At 30.8% G+C, this 18,317-nt stretch overlaps 1 protein-coding gene across 12 annotated transcripts; it reads right to left on the bottom strand.

Moving 5' to 3' along the window:
- On the bottom strand, positions 1 to 18,116 carry LOC143222879 (uncharacterized). Of its 12 annotated transcripts, XR_013012563.1 has the most exons (7): positions 18,102 to 18,116; positions 12,347 to 12,486; positions 10,779 to 11,289; positions 6,394 to 10,149; positions 5,980 to 6,044; positions 5,356 to 5,372; positions 1 to 4,775 (listed from the first exon to the last, which is right to left on the bottom strand). XR_013012563.1 is itself a non-coding variant. In XM_076449999.1 (2 exons), the coding sequence occupies exon 1, from the start codon at positions 11,861 to 11,863 to the stop codon at positions 11,492 to 11,494; it is 372 nt and encodes a 123-aa protein (XP_076306114.1). In that variant the 5' UTR covers positions 11,864 to 12,441; the 3' UTR covers positions 8,756 to 10,149; positions 10,779 to 11,491. The 12 variants fall into 12 exon arrangements, 1 of the variants encoding a protein (XP_076306114.1); XR_013012560.1 differs by having other exon boundaries at positions 5,980 to 10,149; XR_013012561.1 differs by having other exon boundaries at positions 1 to 5,372.
- Positions 18,117 to 18,317: the final 201 nt, after the last annotated feature.

Here is an 18,317-nt window from a genome sequence, read left to right as displayed (position 1 = left end):
GCAAAACATTTGACACTTTATTGTATAACATCAGCGTCTCATTATAAAGACATGATTCCATTCCAGTAAAACAGTTGTCAAATGAATTTTTCAATCGAATACAAGAGATTTAATTTTTTCCAAAAAATGGTTGGAAAATATAAAACATGCTTGTACGAAAAAACAACTTTGTCTGAACACAAAACATGACAATTTGAGTAAAGAAATACTTAAAGCAACTGCCCACAATTAAAACATCGTTCAAAAACTTCTTGAATATTTATAAAAACTAGAAAAATTTGAGGTCAATTTTGATTGCCGCATTTTACGTCTTACATTTTTTTTACGACGTATCTTGTGCTTTGAAGTAACGCAGCTTTTTTTTCAAAACTACCGTGTTTCTCCGAAAATAAGACAGGGCTTATATTAATGTTCACTCCAAAATATGACACTAGGGCTTATTTTCGGGGGATGTCTTAATTTGATATATTAAAAAAATGAAGTTACAAAGTAAAACTATTAAACTAACCATTTAAAATAAACTGTTATTAAACTAACTGATTAATACTTAAACTAATTAATTTTTTTTTTTATTTCTTTCCTCTTCCTGCCACTCTTAACTAGGGCTTATTTTAAAACTATCCCCAAAAATCACACTAGGTCTTATTATCGGAGAAACACGGTATATTTAGAGGAATACAACAAGTTCGTTGTAAGAGAGTGGTGATCATGTAGGCGAGACATTGTCCTGGATACATTTTGAAACAAAACTCTTGGTAACGAATAGCATCACAAACGTTTTACCTCATTGGATTCTACTTTAAGTAACCGCCAACTTATTCAGACTTTCTTGAATTAAATGTGTCATCTGTTAAGACATGACTCCGTGGTTGTAAAGGGTACAGTGTTAACATTTAAAGAATAGACAATTCAACTTGTGTTGAAATACTCGAATTTTTTTTAAAACCTGCCCTCACACATTTATCTTATACTATTGCAACCACTATTGAAAAGTCAGTGTTCAATAATCCTTATTCTCCCACTGAATTACCAGTACTACAAGATACTGAGATGGTCCCACGATAGGTTAACTAAACCTTCCACTTCGTCTTTTCCAGTAGTTACTGTCAAGAATAACGATTTTGAGTTGAATCAAGTCTTGGAATTCGACAAATATCCAGTACCTCCTTTTAGTGATATTTTGAATGCATTGTCAGGGTCAACTTGTATCGGTACATTAGACTTCAAGTCGATATTGACACACATCTATTAACATAAAACTGCCTTTTACTGATAATAGACATCAATTTTCAAGAAATGCCATTTGCTCATAAAATTGCACTTGCCACCTTTCTAAAACGTATGGATAAAGCTTTCTCAGTAGCAACTGAATCTTCCAAGTCTATTATTCGTGATAGTTTTTCACCCGCATTTAAACCACACTTGAAATATCTTAAATTGATTTTCTACAAGTTACTTACAACTAATCTTAGAGTGAAATTCCCAAAAGCAAATTTTTCCAACCTGAAGTACCATATTTAGGATTTAAAATTGCTCGTAAAGGAATACACAATTTAATGACAAGTGTAAATTGTTAGATTCCCCAATTTTAAGGAACTGCAAATGATACAATCAGTTCATTTTAGAAGGTGCATTCTAGATATTGAAACAGGCTTTATGTGAATTCCCTATCTTGTACCTTCCAAGAGAGTAAACAATCTTCTACATACCAATTTTTCAAATATTGGATTAACAGTATTTCTATCTTAAGAGACTGTCAGAGAATATGCCAGTAGCATACTTGACTCTGCAGAAAGTTAAAATGTCTAGCTGTAGAAAAATTCAGGATACACCTAGATGGAGAATTCAGTTATAACTGACTATGCTGCCTTGCAATTACAGATAATTCCAAAATTAACTGACTGACTGACTAAAATTAGTCTCAGCACTACGAAATACTGAGAACTACTTAGCTGACGTCTATTTAGACATCCTGCCGATCCCCCAACAAGCAACTCCAAAATTAGCCTTATATGGAGGTTCAATTTTAAATGTAATTGCATAGCATATAATTTAAATACTGCAGTTAACAAGTTATTGAAATATTTGTTTAGTTGCAAGTTTATTTCATTACCTTTTATATATATATATATATATATATATATATCTTTTAAAACACCACTGACTGCATTCACCTGTAGAATAGTTTACATCGTTGAAATTCTTTGACTGAAGACTTAAAAGTTGAAAAAAATATCGTGCCATGTACTGAGGATGTTTAAAATTTGCACAAGGACAAATATAGAGCTAACAAAAACCTTCGTTTTGCCACTAGGCATTATAAATAAATGTGGCAAGTTTTTGATTTTTTGTAAATGTGATGTCTGAAATAACTTCCAATGCATATTAAAACATCTTTCACTTTTCACATTAGTCTTGTGGATAAAGTTATAGCACATAAGTTTACATAAAAAGCAAATATTTAATTGCAAATACTTGGATCTTACAATTTATTGAAAAACATGTTATTCCCAATTATACAATGATGTTTCGATACTGATTTTAAAAAAGAAAGTGAAATAGACTGCTATATATCTGTTCTTTTGGCACAAATATGGAAAGTAATAGCTTACATGCATAAAAGTACTCGAAACAAATAAAATTCAAAAACATTTGCGAAATTAATGTTACAAATTCATTTAATTTTTAATGCTATTACTTTTATTATTTTATATACTTTAAGATATAAAATTACATGTGGTCTCTTGATTAATGAAAGACTGAGAACATATTGAAAAGCAGCAGCAAAAATAACCACAAAACATGAAATATGGTGAAAATCCATCTCCAGGAGGTTAGACAATGGTAAAAACGCCCATATGTACTGCAACCACAAAACTGAATATTTGTAAGTACCACCACATGCACCTAATAAACCTCTATACTAATTTTGCTGAAAATCCATATGCACCTTCTAAGAAGTTACAATGACATTATATTTCTATAGATTTAAATTCTGTGATCTTTAAATTAAGACAACCCTATCCTTTGTTTGCAAATTTTAATACATTCAGTGCTTTGTAACAATTAATCTGAATATGAAAAGTACGGTAGAATGTTGTTTGCTGTTGTATTTAACAATCTTAATTGTGAATATAATTAGAAAATTGTTTTATTTGTGATACATAGAGCATTTCAACAATAGATATCACTATCTTCCTCATTTAATATTTCTTACATTTTGTCAAAAATTAGCAAATAAGAATTTGGTTATACCTGATGTGAAACACCTTTAATGTGTTTCATTAATGAACCATTTGAATTTCCAAAACCAAACCCTGAAAGTGCCCAAAGGCCTCAATTGTTAAATACAAGTTTGTCAAGAATGTGATTTGTTCTCCCTACAAGATCTGAATGTTATGTTCAAACTCAAGAACGCATCAACATGATTATACTTATTTTCAATTAAAAAGAAATAGCTTCTACCAAAAATCCTAAGAACTTGAAATATTTAGGTAATAAATAATTTAAACATGGTAAAGACTAAAGAAAAGAAGACACACCCTCCATTTTGATGCCATCTATAATTTAGTTAGATTTTTAGGCAACTCACTTATGTTTTAAGTATCTTAATCATTAAACTTTTGGAAAAACAAAGTTCCCTGACTACTCCAAACAGTAAAGAACAAAACCTGATACATCTGACAAAAGTGGGAGATTAGCAAATATAGGTACTTTTAACACCATTAACAATACTCTTTCAACCAAGGTTTACTTCACATTTGCAATGATTTCAGCATCTGGTCTACCAGCATAAATGACTATGTACTGTATACTACTTAAAAAGATATTGGCCTACTTTATGAACATTGACACCACTCACATTGTATAATCACTGCAAATTTTCTTATTCATAAAAATACATTCTGGCCACAGAATCCATGCACCAAGTTTACTTCCTAAAGTACTCTCAACTTGAAGTTTCAAAAAGTCGAGATGTCAAACATTCTTGTGGACTAATAACATTCTCTTTTGAAGTTGTGCACAATTGTTTTAACACTGATAACAATGCTAGAAGTTGAGGGGGGATTACATGCAAGAAATACTAAAATTCGTAGAGTTCAGTCAGAGTTGAAACTCATGCCCATAAGGTTAAGTGCAAGCACAGCCAGGTATAACTGCTCTGCAATATCCAAAAATAATAAGGTGGAATATATCCATCTTTAACAGGATCATTAAATTCAAGAAATGTATTAGTATTTCTTTGTTATAAAAATTATTTCTGTAATATTAAATCGGAACAATGTAAAGCTACATAACAGTTACCTGTATAGACTGTCAATCATACTGAACTTGTAAGACTGCTGAGAATGCAGCTATTTATCAACAACCCACATCACCAGCTTTTGGGCTACTCTTAATGTAACAAGTGGATTTGCTGTCAAGTCACTTATAAATGCAATCACTACCTCAAAGGAGTATACAAGTCTTTTTTGTAGTACCAGAATATGAACTATATTTTCAAATTCATGTCATGCAAACTAACCACTAAGCCAAGCCAAAGCCACTACACAATTTACTATATGAAAAATTAACAAATATCAGATATGCTGTGGTCTCATGCTCTATTACATACCTTTCCACTATCATATTAAAAATCCTTACCTATACACAGTATGGTGTATCTTTCAAGCCAAAAGAAGTAACTGGAAATGGAAAAAGAGGTACCTGAAGTGCAAATACTTCTTTATCCAGCCAAAAAATATTTTAGGAAGTGATGACAGTTCTCTTTTTACCTAATATAGAATATAAACAGGCAGTATTTGTAATCCTTCTAGATGAAAAATGTTTAAATACTTCTGCAATGGACAGAAGCAAAAACAAGAAAACTCATTCCCCAAGCAGGATTCAGAAAAAAAAAACAGGAAATCAAACTTCTCTCTCCAACAACTACTTCTCTTAAATAAGTAGTGTTTCTATTTCTATTCACCTCATTTGATAAATTGAAAGAAATAATCTGAGTAAGCTTTTAAAAATCACCAATGAACTATTCAAAATAACCTTGAAACCACACTTTATTTCCCAATCTTATCCCACATAGTTTTCTTCCAATATTATACAGAGGATAAATGAAGATCTTCCACCTTTCTTTACATCTACCAGTTGCACTGACACCTTAAATCTATCATCACAGAAAATGGACTGAGATTTGAACAATTTCAGCTATTTTAAATTTGACTTCAACTTATAACAGCTTTATTTCATTGATATTTTTAAACACTGAATGTTTTATCCAAAAATTTATTTCATCTTTGAAAATATAAAACAAACTAATTATCAATAAGGCATAAGTATGGCAAATTCTCATTTACTTACCCATTAGTGTTAAAATCCTGGAATAAAAAGAGAATGTAGCAAAATCCATTAACAAAAATGTATCAGTTTTATGGTCAGACAATTTGGTTTTATGGTGAAAAATAGAGTTACATACAAAATTATGAACTTATTAAAAATGTTATTCAACAGTATAACCTCCTTAGTTTTAGTAATATTAATGGACATTTATATGATCATAAAATAACTAAGTTAACTGGAAAACAATCAGTTAACTTAGAAAAAAGTTGTCTTAGTATAAAGTTGCATATACACTGCTGTCTCATCAAATTCAAGTCTCATACTTTTAACACAAAGTCACCATAAGCTTACCACTACATTACTAACAGATGGATAAACTGAAAGCCTTGCATATATTTTTTCAATAAAGATTAAAAACGCTCCTTCTGCACACCTCAAACATTGAATTACAAATATATGTCCATTTAAAAGAACTCACTTCTACCAAGAACCATAAACATTACTATCTATGTTTTAACTTTTCCCCTTAATTTAATTCTTCTGGTATCAAATTAAAGTTATAACCATCATAACTGTTTAGTTTATATCAGTTTCACCTTAATGTTTTTTGATAAATTGGTCAATTATTTGGATATGAAAACCTACCTGTTACAGTAGCATATTTCTTAGGCAAGTCTCTATTCGAAGTCCAATTCCACTTGAAAGCAAGTCTGAACAAGAATTGCATACATCATGCTTAATTTTCTTCCAGTTTATAAATCAGACATGGAAAAATGCACATAAAAATCAAAGCAGTTTGACTTTACATTTTCCTAGAACATAAAGTTTAGCTAAAAATTATTTCCATTTTAGATTTGTGCCTCTGTACATTGATGAAACATCCTTCTTTACAGTTAACATTAATTTCCAAAGTTGGTAATTCTTTGTTCTAATTAAGAAAAATGATTTTAAAATCTTGTTTATCTACTAACTTTTCAAATACATAAAAATTTCCATTGAGGATTAAAACATTGTAGCCATATGAAAACCTTGTTTAAGAAAAAGATATGGAAAGCCAACCTCATCACTTGATGAGACTAAATATTCACATTCCTAAATGTACAACTTCACATTGCAATTCGTTGATGTGAAGTAACGATGTAACTGATACCATGAAACCAGTGATCACTATAAAAGGAAGAAAGCATGAATGAAAAACAACTTGTCATTGCATGCAGATCAGTCACAGTAGTTTTATTACACTTAATTCAAAACTGTATAAATAACTTCCATCCTGTAGGTTTAGTTTTGCATATTATCAATGAAAGAATACCTATTTGAGTGACTAGTGTACAATTTTCAAACTTGCTGATGCTCATAAGTACATATTGTGCATCAAACCACTAACCAATTTTTAGTGCCCAGATGACAATGAAGTAGTTAATCTTGCACAGTTAAACAAAACCTTTAGTAAACAGTTTTTACTCTTTAATATTTAAACACATAGGTAGAAAAACAAGCACCTTAAGTTGCTTCAACCTCACATCCAACTACACCTTTTTTAAATTAGAATGAAATTTTTGTTAGAGAAATAAATCAGATGCATTTTAGTTAAGTGTAGCTTTGTCCAACACAAGCACTAGCACCAATTTGATAAATGGCATAAACTTAAATTCTGGGAGATTCTATGAAATAATGTTAAAATATTTAAATTTAGGTTCAATAAAAATAAAAATGTACAAGTATCAAGCAAGTTTTAAACTCATGAAATACAACATACATGATTAATGTACTACAATCCTGACTTTAATCCCTATTCTCCTATAAAATAAGATTAATCTGATCCATATTTTTAATGCCCAAAACTGACCTACTAAAAGGAACATCCTCCTACAGTAATAAATATCCATCACTAAATTTTTGTTGGAAGTTCTGCATCTGCCATACCTGAAAACTATTTTGTATTACATGCTAAAATATATTTAATATTAATTCAGTACATTAATTTGATTTTTGTCTTATAAGGTAGGTTGATGTCACATCTTATATCAGGTTTTAAAATATTTCTACCAAATGTCAACTTCATATTTAAATCTTGACTGAATGTGTAATTTTTTCATAAACCTTTTGCCAAAATCATCTTTGAACCACTTAAACTATAATTACAGCACAAAGTAACATGTTCAAGTTGCACTTCTAAAAGGTATCTAATTTTGTATTTATTTACTCTTAAACCTTCTATACTACTGTTAAGTTGCAATAGTTTTTAATACTGTTCAATCTAATATTCTTACAATTTGTAAGTGGTATTTTTTATTAGTTCAACCATAATGCATTCTAGTACAACTGTCATCTCAGTTTTAAAACATACATTTTGTTTTCACCTAACCCACTTCCTTGACTAATGTGACATCCATAAAATTAGTTGTATTTTGTGAAACAGATTCATTGGCATACATCCAAGTAAGATAACTAATTGAGCCTTCCCAAACATCAGAAGTTTAGCCCAAATATTTATCTAATCCACTTTACAAAACTTCATACCTGTATGGTAAAACAATTACCAATATTTATTACAGCCTTCAGTTGAAATGTTACTTAAATGTTCTCAAAACTGGTAATTTCAGACATCAAAACTGATAGATTACTGTTCAGTTCTCCACAAATTCATTTTCAGTTTTGAACCTAATACAACTTGCATCATAATTTGGTGGCATATTTCTGAAGCAGCAGTAATAGGTATAGATAAATCAAGCAAGCTCTTCTGTTCCACATTTTGAGACTCCTATGCCAATGCAACTGATCCAATCTTCACACTCAGCAATTTTTTCTGTTAACTGGCACCGTTCTCTTCTCCCTCAACTTTCATAAATACACATTCAATTTGATCACTGATATTCTGTTTTTCAACCTTGTCATTATAATCTCCAAGAGCTTTAGATCTATCTCACTGGTTTTATTTGTGTATCTCTAATTAGTACACCTGATAAATCCTGTCTCACACTCAACATTGTCATTCCAGGTTTTTCACTTCTCAGCCCTTTTTAATTCTCTGCAAGTTCTAGCCTTGTCCTAATCACAAACAAAATTTGGACTTTAAGTCAATTTATGCTTGACAGAAGGATCCCACTACTAACAGTGTTGTAAAATTTTGGGTGTTTTAACACAAACTAATTCAAATATAAGCCTTAACCCCAAGATTTGATTAGCATTGCATAATAAAATATTGTTTAAAACACTCATTCAGGTACACTTTGTAATTCATGAAGTACATAATTTGTACTTAAGAAATTACTTTTGTAGTAATAAATATGCAATTACTATTAATATTGTACACAATCTCTTAATTTCCATGTTCATACTAACATTTACTGGATAACATTAATTCAAGTCACCTTACATGATCATACTTGGCTAGGAAAAGGAAACTCAGCAGACCCAATTTAAAAAAATATTTTATTCATATATACATATTGACACTATGTACAATTCCATATCACAAGATTCAATGAATCAGCACTTAACCATTTTAGACAGCACATTTTGCAAATAGTTAAGAAAACTGCACTACCATGGTTTCCACATACAGGAATGGGCAAAAACATTTGGTCATTAACTTCTAAAATATTAATAGATCCACTTCTAAAAACAATTTTTAAAGCATGTCCACTTTTATGAGCTGACTCGTTCTTATAACAGAGATCAAATCATGATATTCAAGTACCTTGCACTACTATATTTAGATCATAGCAAATATTTTCAGCTATAACTGGTTTGAGTTTTACAAATCTAAAACAAATAATCAAATTTTATCTTAATTTTGACAAACTCATAAGCCAATGATAACACTTGAATTATACAATTCACACAAAATAGTTTAGTAAAATTAAATCAGATTCTCACGAGTCCAGTACTACTAAGCATATTTCATGATTTAATATACCACTGGTAATTTGAATAATACTTACAAGTTTCCAGGACAAGAAGTTTACATTACAAGTGGCGATTGTTCAACGAAACAGACCATTCTATTTTTGTTCACTGCAGATAGTTCTCTAGAAGTAAACAGCTCATAACAAGCAATATGTAAACTGATAACTTGTTAAAAGGAAATTCTAGTTAATACCAATTCAGGTAATGTTGGAATACAGATATAGAATTCAATTTATGTATTTTAAACAGGTGTTTAAACTTTTTAAACCATGCTTTAGAAAGCTCTAATTACAGCTTTTAAATCAAATGATTATAAAACAATTTTATTTCAACACCATGTGTGTGTAGTACATTAGTGTTAATTCAAAATAAAATAAATGTTAATAAATCAGCTTATTACATTTAATGGAATATATTACTCTGCCTGATTGTTCAACGAAACAGACCATTCTATTTTTGTTCACTGCAGATAGTTCTCTAGAAGTAAACAGCTCATAACAAGCAATATGTAAACTGATAACTTGTTAAAAAGAAATTCTAGTTAATACCAATTCAGGTAATGTTGGAATACAGATATAGAATTCAATTTATGTATTTTAAACAGGTGTTTAAACTTTTTAAACCATGCTTTAGAAAGCTCTAATTACAGCTTTTAAATCAAATGATTATAAAACAATTTTATTTCAACACCATGTGTGTGTAGTACATTAGTGTTAATTCAAAATAAAATAAATGTTAATAAATCAGCTTATTACATTTAATGGAATATATTACTCTGCCTGACTTTCCAGATACCTTCTGTACTGGTATGAAGTACTGCAGGTCAAACTCTCCAACGCGTTTGAGGAAACTTCAGTGTAATGAGGTGAGAAAAACTTGGGTCTTCCACAACGTGGAACCTGACTGAATTATTGATTTGGAAACCATTACCAATATTGCTCCATTAAAACTAATACCCAAGTCATTATGGTTAAACTTACACTAGTTTATGTTCATAATTATTCTGTTCATTACAAAAGTGGACAAAGTAAACAATTATTTACAAGATGTTACTGCATGTTTTCTATGATGTATATTCATACTAGTTGAAGACAAAAAGGAACAGTTAAAAAAAACCTTTTTAAATTGATGTAAATTCCAGATTGCAAAACACTCATTTCATGGGTAAGCATTCCAGTCACATTAAACATAACATATGGATGGGACGTTCACACCAGTATATTACCTTCACAATTCAAGAACCACTCCACTGTCCCATTTAATAATGATCTTTAAAATGTTAAGGTGGACAATTACCCAATTATGAATGAGTCATTACTACAGGTGCAGATTCCAAAGAAATGTTTCTTCTAATTTTTCATTCATGTTAATAAGTACAGAAATATTTTTAAATTAAAAGAAACTGGGAATACAGCACTATTTGATTTTTTTAAATAACTGAACATAACCTTTCTCAACTTAAGTATTTAACAATCTTTCAGTTTTAGTTGTCAAAATGTTTGAAATGCAAGATGCTTCAATGAGTAACTTACATCATAAACTAAACCTTGTGTAGTGTTGATGGTTCACCCACACTTCCAACTTAAGTCACTGTGGTTTCTTCAACTCCACATCTCATTAGAGCAGAACCTACAAGAAGCAAAAGCAACTATGCTTTCTCCCCCCATCCCCAACATGTCAATATTTTTAAAGAGTATTCTCATTGCTACAAAAACAAAACTGGTAAAGTTCATTTGAAGAACTCCATTTACACCATGCAAAATATATTTTTAGAATACTGCAATTTCCAGAACATCCAGCAAACTAAAAAAACTTGTTGAATTAAACCTAATACAGATTGCATAAAATGACTGTTTAGCTAGATAAAGTATTCAAAATGTTTTCCTATCAATTTAGTTTAAAATTAACAGCATTTCTTAAAGATTCATTTATATGTATATAATCAACATAAAAATTGTTTGATTTATCTACTTAGCTTCCCAACTCTGAATGGGTACTTAATCCTGGAAGCTGTGGGTCAGGTTACTTCCACATCCCTGGAAACTGCAACAGAAAACCAATACATATTAGGTACATATGTATAACACATTATACCAATGACTCGGATAAAACCCAACAGGTATTCTTCACAAAATGCTCATATTTAACAGGCCAGAGATACTGGTGCTTTTAAAGCCTTGACTTAGTGGAACATTTATTTGGCCCATATTTGAAAACAGCAAATTTACTTAACATTAATCTTATATCATAAAAAATGTCCACATTCCATGTCAGTCACTTCTTTGCACTTCTTGCTAGAATTCAGTTTTTCAAAAAAACTATTTAAATTTAACGGGTCTTCTAACAAGTCTCTTGGTGTAGTGTAGATGAATTCCATTTCATCATCTGAAATTTGTCGAGATCTTTTACACAGTTCATATTTCACTTGGTCCCACTTGCGCTTCCTGCACTGTTGTTTACGTTTTAGTTCTTGATCTGCCCATTTAAATGTATTTTTCAACATAACTTCGACTCTTAGATCACCATTTAATCTGTTCTTTTTTCTAGATACACTAGAAATCATGTCTAGAAGGTCTTCTGTTCCCATTCTGGTATTCACTTGTCCACATACGATCATCTTATTCTTCTCTGAACTATGAAGTTTATCCGTCAAAACAATTATAACTTTGAAAATGTTGATATTGACTAGCAGTATATGAACTAATTATGCTGCTGTTTACTCAACCTAGGCCAACTACTTTTTACCAATTTCCACGAACAGGACAAAAATCCAACTCAAGGAAATTGACGATAGGCCTATTTCTTCTTGATAGTTGCAAGCTATTTCTTTTTCAAACAAGGCTAACTTAAGTTAAACCTTGCAAATGTCGAGGGGTACAAATCGTTAGTTTTTGAGACGTCTAACAGTCGACTAACGTTACTTTGCGTTAGTCTAAGCCTAACTTACTCTAGCACTGTAATCACTATCACTCAGTAGTAGTTAAAATTGGACAAAATGGAATACGAAATTGAAGTGAAACAGCAATGATTTAAGGTTTCACTTTCATACGATCGAGGTATTTCAAAACAGATCCAAAATCATTCATTAAAGACTGCTTACCTTAATTATTAAAAAACTAGCTGTTTTTTATCTCGACAAACAGTATCTCACTACTTTCTTCCCTTGACTCCAAAAGCTCTCTAACAAAGAAACTATTTTCAACGCCACGTCATTCCTCTCTTGAGCCTTATCACTGTATTCTGCAGTCAAAGTAAAAGATATAGTGCAATGCAAATTAACTTTTTACTGCGTACATATATGGTCATCTTATTGTTTATTCAATAAAAAACAAAACAAACTTTAATAATGACTGTATTTTATCACAAATTCGAAAATATATGATTTACAGTAATAAGTTCTACATACACACTACGTAATAACACAAATATTGCGACTGCCTCATAACAGCCATTTCGTCACACGGGAAAGTTCCTAGCCTTCCCATGATACTTCGCGGGTAGAAGAGGCAGATTCTGTTGAACGCGTTGGCGTCTATCTACAGGGTGGCCTCTAAGTCCTTACCCATCCATATGTTATGTTATATTCGATGATGAGTTGAAGGCAGCTGTTACAGCGGCATTTGGAACAATAACTCCTTCTATGTTGAGGAAAATGTCTCACAGAACATGGCGTCGCATAATACTGTGCAGCGAGAATGAGGGACAGCACAAAGGTATACTGGAGATATAAGATATATGGATGGGTAGGGACTTGCGGGCCACCCTGTAGATCGATAGTCAATCGAGCATCTTTCATACCGAGAAATCTTAGATGGCGACTCATTGTGCAAAAAATTGTGTTGGGCGGTAATGCTCTTTGCTATAGCGCCATTTGCAATTACTTGTCTCTCTTGGGAAACATTTTCAGATATTGATTGAAGTTTTTTTCTTAACTGTGACGTTGTTGTCAAACTAGAAAAATGAGTAATGCTAATAGTACTGAATAATAGTAATAATTGTATTCGATACAAAGTGTGCCATATACCGAGCTAGAAATTTTATATATATTAAAAAATATATGTTACTTTGTATTGTATATTTTAACTTTCAGAAATTTATGTATAAAATAATGAAGGGGATAGGTTGCTTATTTGTGTGTTAATTCTTGTTCTCAGCATCCTTTTTGTGAAATATATAAGTATAAATATTTTCACACATTTGTAGTAAATAAATAAATGAGACTTCTCTCCTCCATAGATATTAAACATAACTATTTTAGTATAAGCCAAAGTTTTAAAAGAGTATGAGAGGGGGAATCAATAATTTTCATAAACAATAAATATTGGGTGTACAAAGACAGCCATTAAGGACCAAATTGTTCTTCAATTGAAACATTCAACAATTTTGCGTTTCTTTCTGCTTGTTGTGATATTAGGTTAGAAATATAAAATGTGTGAAAACTAACTTGAATGAAAAGTTAAATGTAACTGTTGCAGCGTACCTACCTTTTTAATGAACTTCATTATTGTAAATATTACTGAAATACACTTTGGATTCCTTGATAAATCCTTAAATTAGGCTGATTTCTTTTAGAGATCTTATCAAAATGTCCATTATATGTATACTTTTTCTAGATGTTGAAACACCAGTAGAACTGAACAGTAGTAACTGAAGTGTGATAATTCTCATATGATACCATCCCACTGAAAATTAGCTAATTTACAATGTAAAGTGTTACATTAGTAACTGAATCTTCTTTCCACCAAACACATAGCACTCTCTTCCATTCATAAATCAAATGAAGTCCAGAGACACTTCTTTAAACCAGGGTTTCCCAAAGTGATCAATATCAACCCCCTGGATTTGATGAGATTTTATAGGGGGTAAGGCTGGCTTCCACAACTAACCACCCTACACCTAGTAACAACAGTGAACAAATGGTTTGTTCCTTCTCTCAAGGCCCAGCATGGCCAGGTGGTTAAGGCACTTGACTCATAATCTGAGGGTCTCAGGTTCGAATCCCCCATCACACCAAACATGTTCACCCTTTCAGCCAGGGGGGTGTTATAATATGACGGTCAACCCCACTATTTGTTGGTAAAAAAGTAGCCTAACAGTTGGAGGTGGGTGGTGGTGACTAGCTGCCTTCTCTTAAGTCTTATACTGTTAAATTAGGAAAGGCTAGTGCAGATAGCCCTCATGTAGCTTTGTGCGAAATTCAAAATAAATAAACAAACCTTCTATGTTGTTTGCTCCTCAACGTAAAAACTTTTCTCAACCCAAACAAGCTGTTTTTACATAAATAAACCTTCTGTCAAATTTTCAACAGTATGTAAGTTCACAAAGTAACAAAAAATACATATTTTCAAAATAGATTTTAATTGTCTGTAAGTTTATCAAGAGATCAATAATTCAAAAAGTTTGGGAAATCCTGCATTAAATGTTTTATCAGAAATAAATGATTTACTTGTTTTGTTGACAAGTCATTTAGTTATGAAAATGAAAAAAGATACTTATAAGTATTTCACTGCCTGAAATTATGTCTGCTTTACTTTCTATATAACTTATAAAAGTTTTTTATTATCATTTTGTTTTCTGCATGATTTTATTGGTATTTCAGAATTAGCCTTTAGTGTTTGAAAATAGAAATGCCATGCCAATAAGGTTCTTGCATAACCTACTTGTTGATATGAAAAATTATGTAACAAGGACCAGAATTTGTCAACTTAAGGTTTATTATTTAACCCATTATAGAAGTGGACCACAATTCTGGTGTTTGTTTTAAATACTTACAAAATAACTTAGTGTGAATAGAAAATTTCGTAGCACTTGGGATTTGTTAATAAACATAACAGGTATAGAGATATAAATTATTTAAACTGAAATTAAATAATTAAATTTCCTTTAATTCTAGATGCTCTGCAGATATAAAAGTTGACAGTAGTAGTAGTGTATAAACACTGGTAAAGTTGGAGGATACTGAATCAGGTAAAATACTAAACTCAGCTTGATCTCAAGATATTTCCAGTGTAATATCTATTCATTTCTATGGATTGCAGTCCAGGTATGACCTGTAGAAAGTTATTCTGCAAACAATATTAAGGCATTGTAGAAACATTTTTTTACAAATAAAGTAGTAGGTATAATGTTTTTATATTTAGAAATATTTTATAACTCAAAATCTGTGGCTCAACATGGCCAGGTGGTTAGGATGCTTGACTCCCAATCTGAGGTTCAGGGTTTCAAATCACCATCACACCACACATGCTAACCTTTCGGCCATAGTGACATTATAAAGTGACAATCAATCCTACTATTCATTGGTAAAAGAGCAGCCCAAGAGTTGGTGGTAGGTGTTGACGAATAGCTACCTTTGCCCTAGTCTTACACAAAATTAAAAACAATCAAGCCAACAAACTCTCAAGCTATTAGTAAAAGATGCATATAACTGGTACAGGATATATGCATGTATATTGTGAATAGTAACAAGCAGTTACTTATACAACAAATAACTCTTAGAAATTAATAATAGTTTTTAAATTTTCTTCAACAATTAAACTTCAGTTTGAACCATAAAAGTAAAAATAATAAAACTACAAATCTCCAACTGTTCTAGATATGTTGTAATTACTTAAAAATCAGCACACTCCCTTATAATGAATGGATTCCATTTTATAAATTCATATAGTGTATCTCTTTTCGAAGGACTTTCATGATAAAAAAAATAAATGCAAGATTATTCTTGCTACTCATGTTTACAATGAAATAAAGCATTGATAATTTTGATAAATGTTCAAATTTTATTCTTGTTTGGCAATAATTTTAGGAGTTACCATTTCACTGCATAAAAGTTACTTATACAGATATTCAAAAAAATAGTAATTTATGTTTATCAGAATGTTGAAAATAAATAAAATTCTTACAGTGCATTTCTATCCAATTGATCGAATCACTCCTCTTTCTCTTTTTATATGAACATTTGGGTGTTACAACAGCAACATAAGAAAAACACTACAGAAATTAATATACTCTAATGTCTTTACAAGAATCTCTGTTGCAATAATCATACAATGTACTCGTCTAAAAGTGGGAACAGTAAAACTGTTTCAGGTATGTAAATACCTAAATGTAAACTGATCTCTGATACTTCCTTGCTACATGTGATCCAGATTGAGAACTTGGAGTAAGATCCAGTACCAATGAAAAATATTCAACAAGTGAAGTGTTATATTACTGAACATTTGAAAGAGTAGAGGAAACTTAATGACACAAAGATCATGTTCAAAATCATTCTTATTATACACTACTTTGAGCCAAAATGTTATGAATAATCAATGCTGTGGTCTCTTGTCTCGTTCTGGAATCATGAAGACTAGCTTGCTGATTCATCAGATCTAAATGATACTTTACTGTGTTAAAGCCTTTATACCTAAAACTGTGATTTATTCTTGTTTAACATGAATAACTATCACATCCATAACCTTAGAGTACTCTCCCACTTAGCTTTTACAATGTAATTTTGTGTTACATTGTTCATTTGTTGTTTTGGTTGTTAAATGGGTCAACTGAAAAGTGAAATTACTGTCAAGCTATGAAAATGCTTTAGTAAAGATTCAAAATTGTTTTTATATTAAAAAAAAGCTAGTAGCTAGTATTTGAAAAGTTCATAGCAGGAAATTTTATTTCATATAGCTTTTCCTTGAGACAACCTCAACTGTGGAAAAAAAAATAGATTGTAATTTACATATTAAGAGAGACAAGTGATATTCATGAAAAACTCCAGGTTGTGCTCTAACCATTTTAAAGAAAACTGTTTTTATATAAGAGGTTAAAATAAAAATTTGAGGATAATGGTTTGTCCACTGTATTTTCAAAACATGAACACCTACAAAAATTATATTTCATAATAACTTAGTACTATGCTGGAAATATTTTGTCTTTTAAAATCTGTAGTACATACTAGAGGAATTTGCACATTTTGTAAATAAAGTTAGAAAAATTTTACCTTTATACTTCACAAAATTAAAAAGAACATAGATTACTACCAGTCCTGAACAAACCACAAAGGTGAGATGTCAGTTAAGGTAAGAATTCATATTTAATTAACTGGAGTATAAAGTTTGATTTTTTTTCAAATCTAGGAGTATGCTGTTATAATCATTAAAATATTTCTTCAAGACTTGAAAATTAGGTTAAGAGTAAATTCTAAGAAAGCCTCTTGGAGTTCAGTTGCCTTGTTTTGTTTGAATTTGTTATTACACGAAGTCTTTTGGTAGATAAAGTTTGTTATAACAAAACTAAACATGTAAATGTGATAACTTGATATCAGCTGGTGTACAATTCTGTCAAAAAACTAATAAGTAGAAAATTGTTAAGATATTTTAAATTAATTGTTCTTTATAATATATCCTGTGTGTGATAAAGAACATAATGTTGCTGTGAAATCAATGAACGTGTAACTGAAACTTTAGTATGCAGGTATAATACTACTGGTCTTAAAGAAGATTCATTTCTATATGTAAGCCACAAAAATGTTCATTGGTTACATATATATTTCGTCCAAATTATAATTTTCTTCTAGAGTGGGCTATATCACCTTTGCAGTTTCATAATTTGTAAGAGATATGACAATAATTACAATAGTCAGGCAATAAAGCAGGTTGTTCATATAATGAAATACTTATTTGAAAAAAGGAGAAAATATAAATGGATTTAATAAATTATTGTTTCGGTTATCTGTTATGATGTATTTGTAGTTTGTTAAAAGAGTACAACAATTCAAGCACATATGTCAGTGTTGCTCCAGATCTAGATATCTTAAGTATAAAATCTGCTCAGAGCAATTTTAAAATCATATACTTCTAAATCATAAATACCATGTGAATGATAGTCCTGTAACAATAAAAATGGATAAAACTTGCATATCGCCATAGAAATGCTTTAAATATCCCACACGCACAAAAATGTCGTCATCTTGCAATCCAATGTCAACAGTGGCCAAAGAAGGAACTTGCGTTAACTCGCGACGCCCAATATTACTCCACTACAGATTTAGTTTTCCAAGGAGAGCAGTGATGACCTCTTTGCAAGAT

The sequence above is a fragment of the Tachypleus tridentatus genome, chromosome 8 (genome assembly GCF_004210375.1).
Source record: "Tachypleus tridentatus isolate NWPU-2018 chromosome 8, ASM421037v1, whole genome shotgun sequence".
NCBI lineage: Eukaryota > Metazoa > Arthropoda > Merostomata > Xiphosura > Limulidae > Tachypleus > Tachypleus tridentatus.
This window is presented reverse-complemented; position numbering and strand designations above follow the sequence as displayed.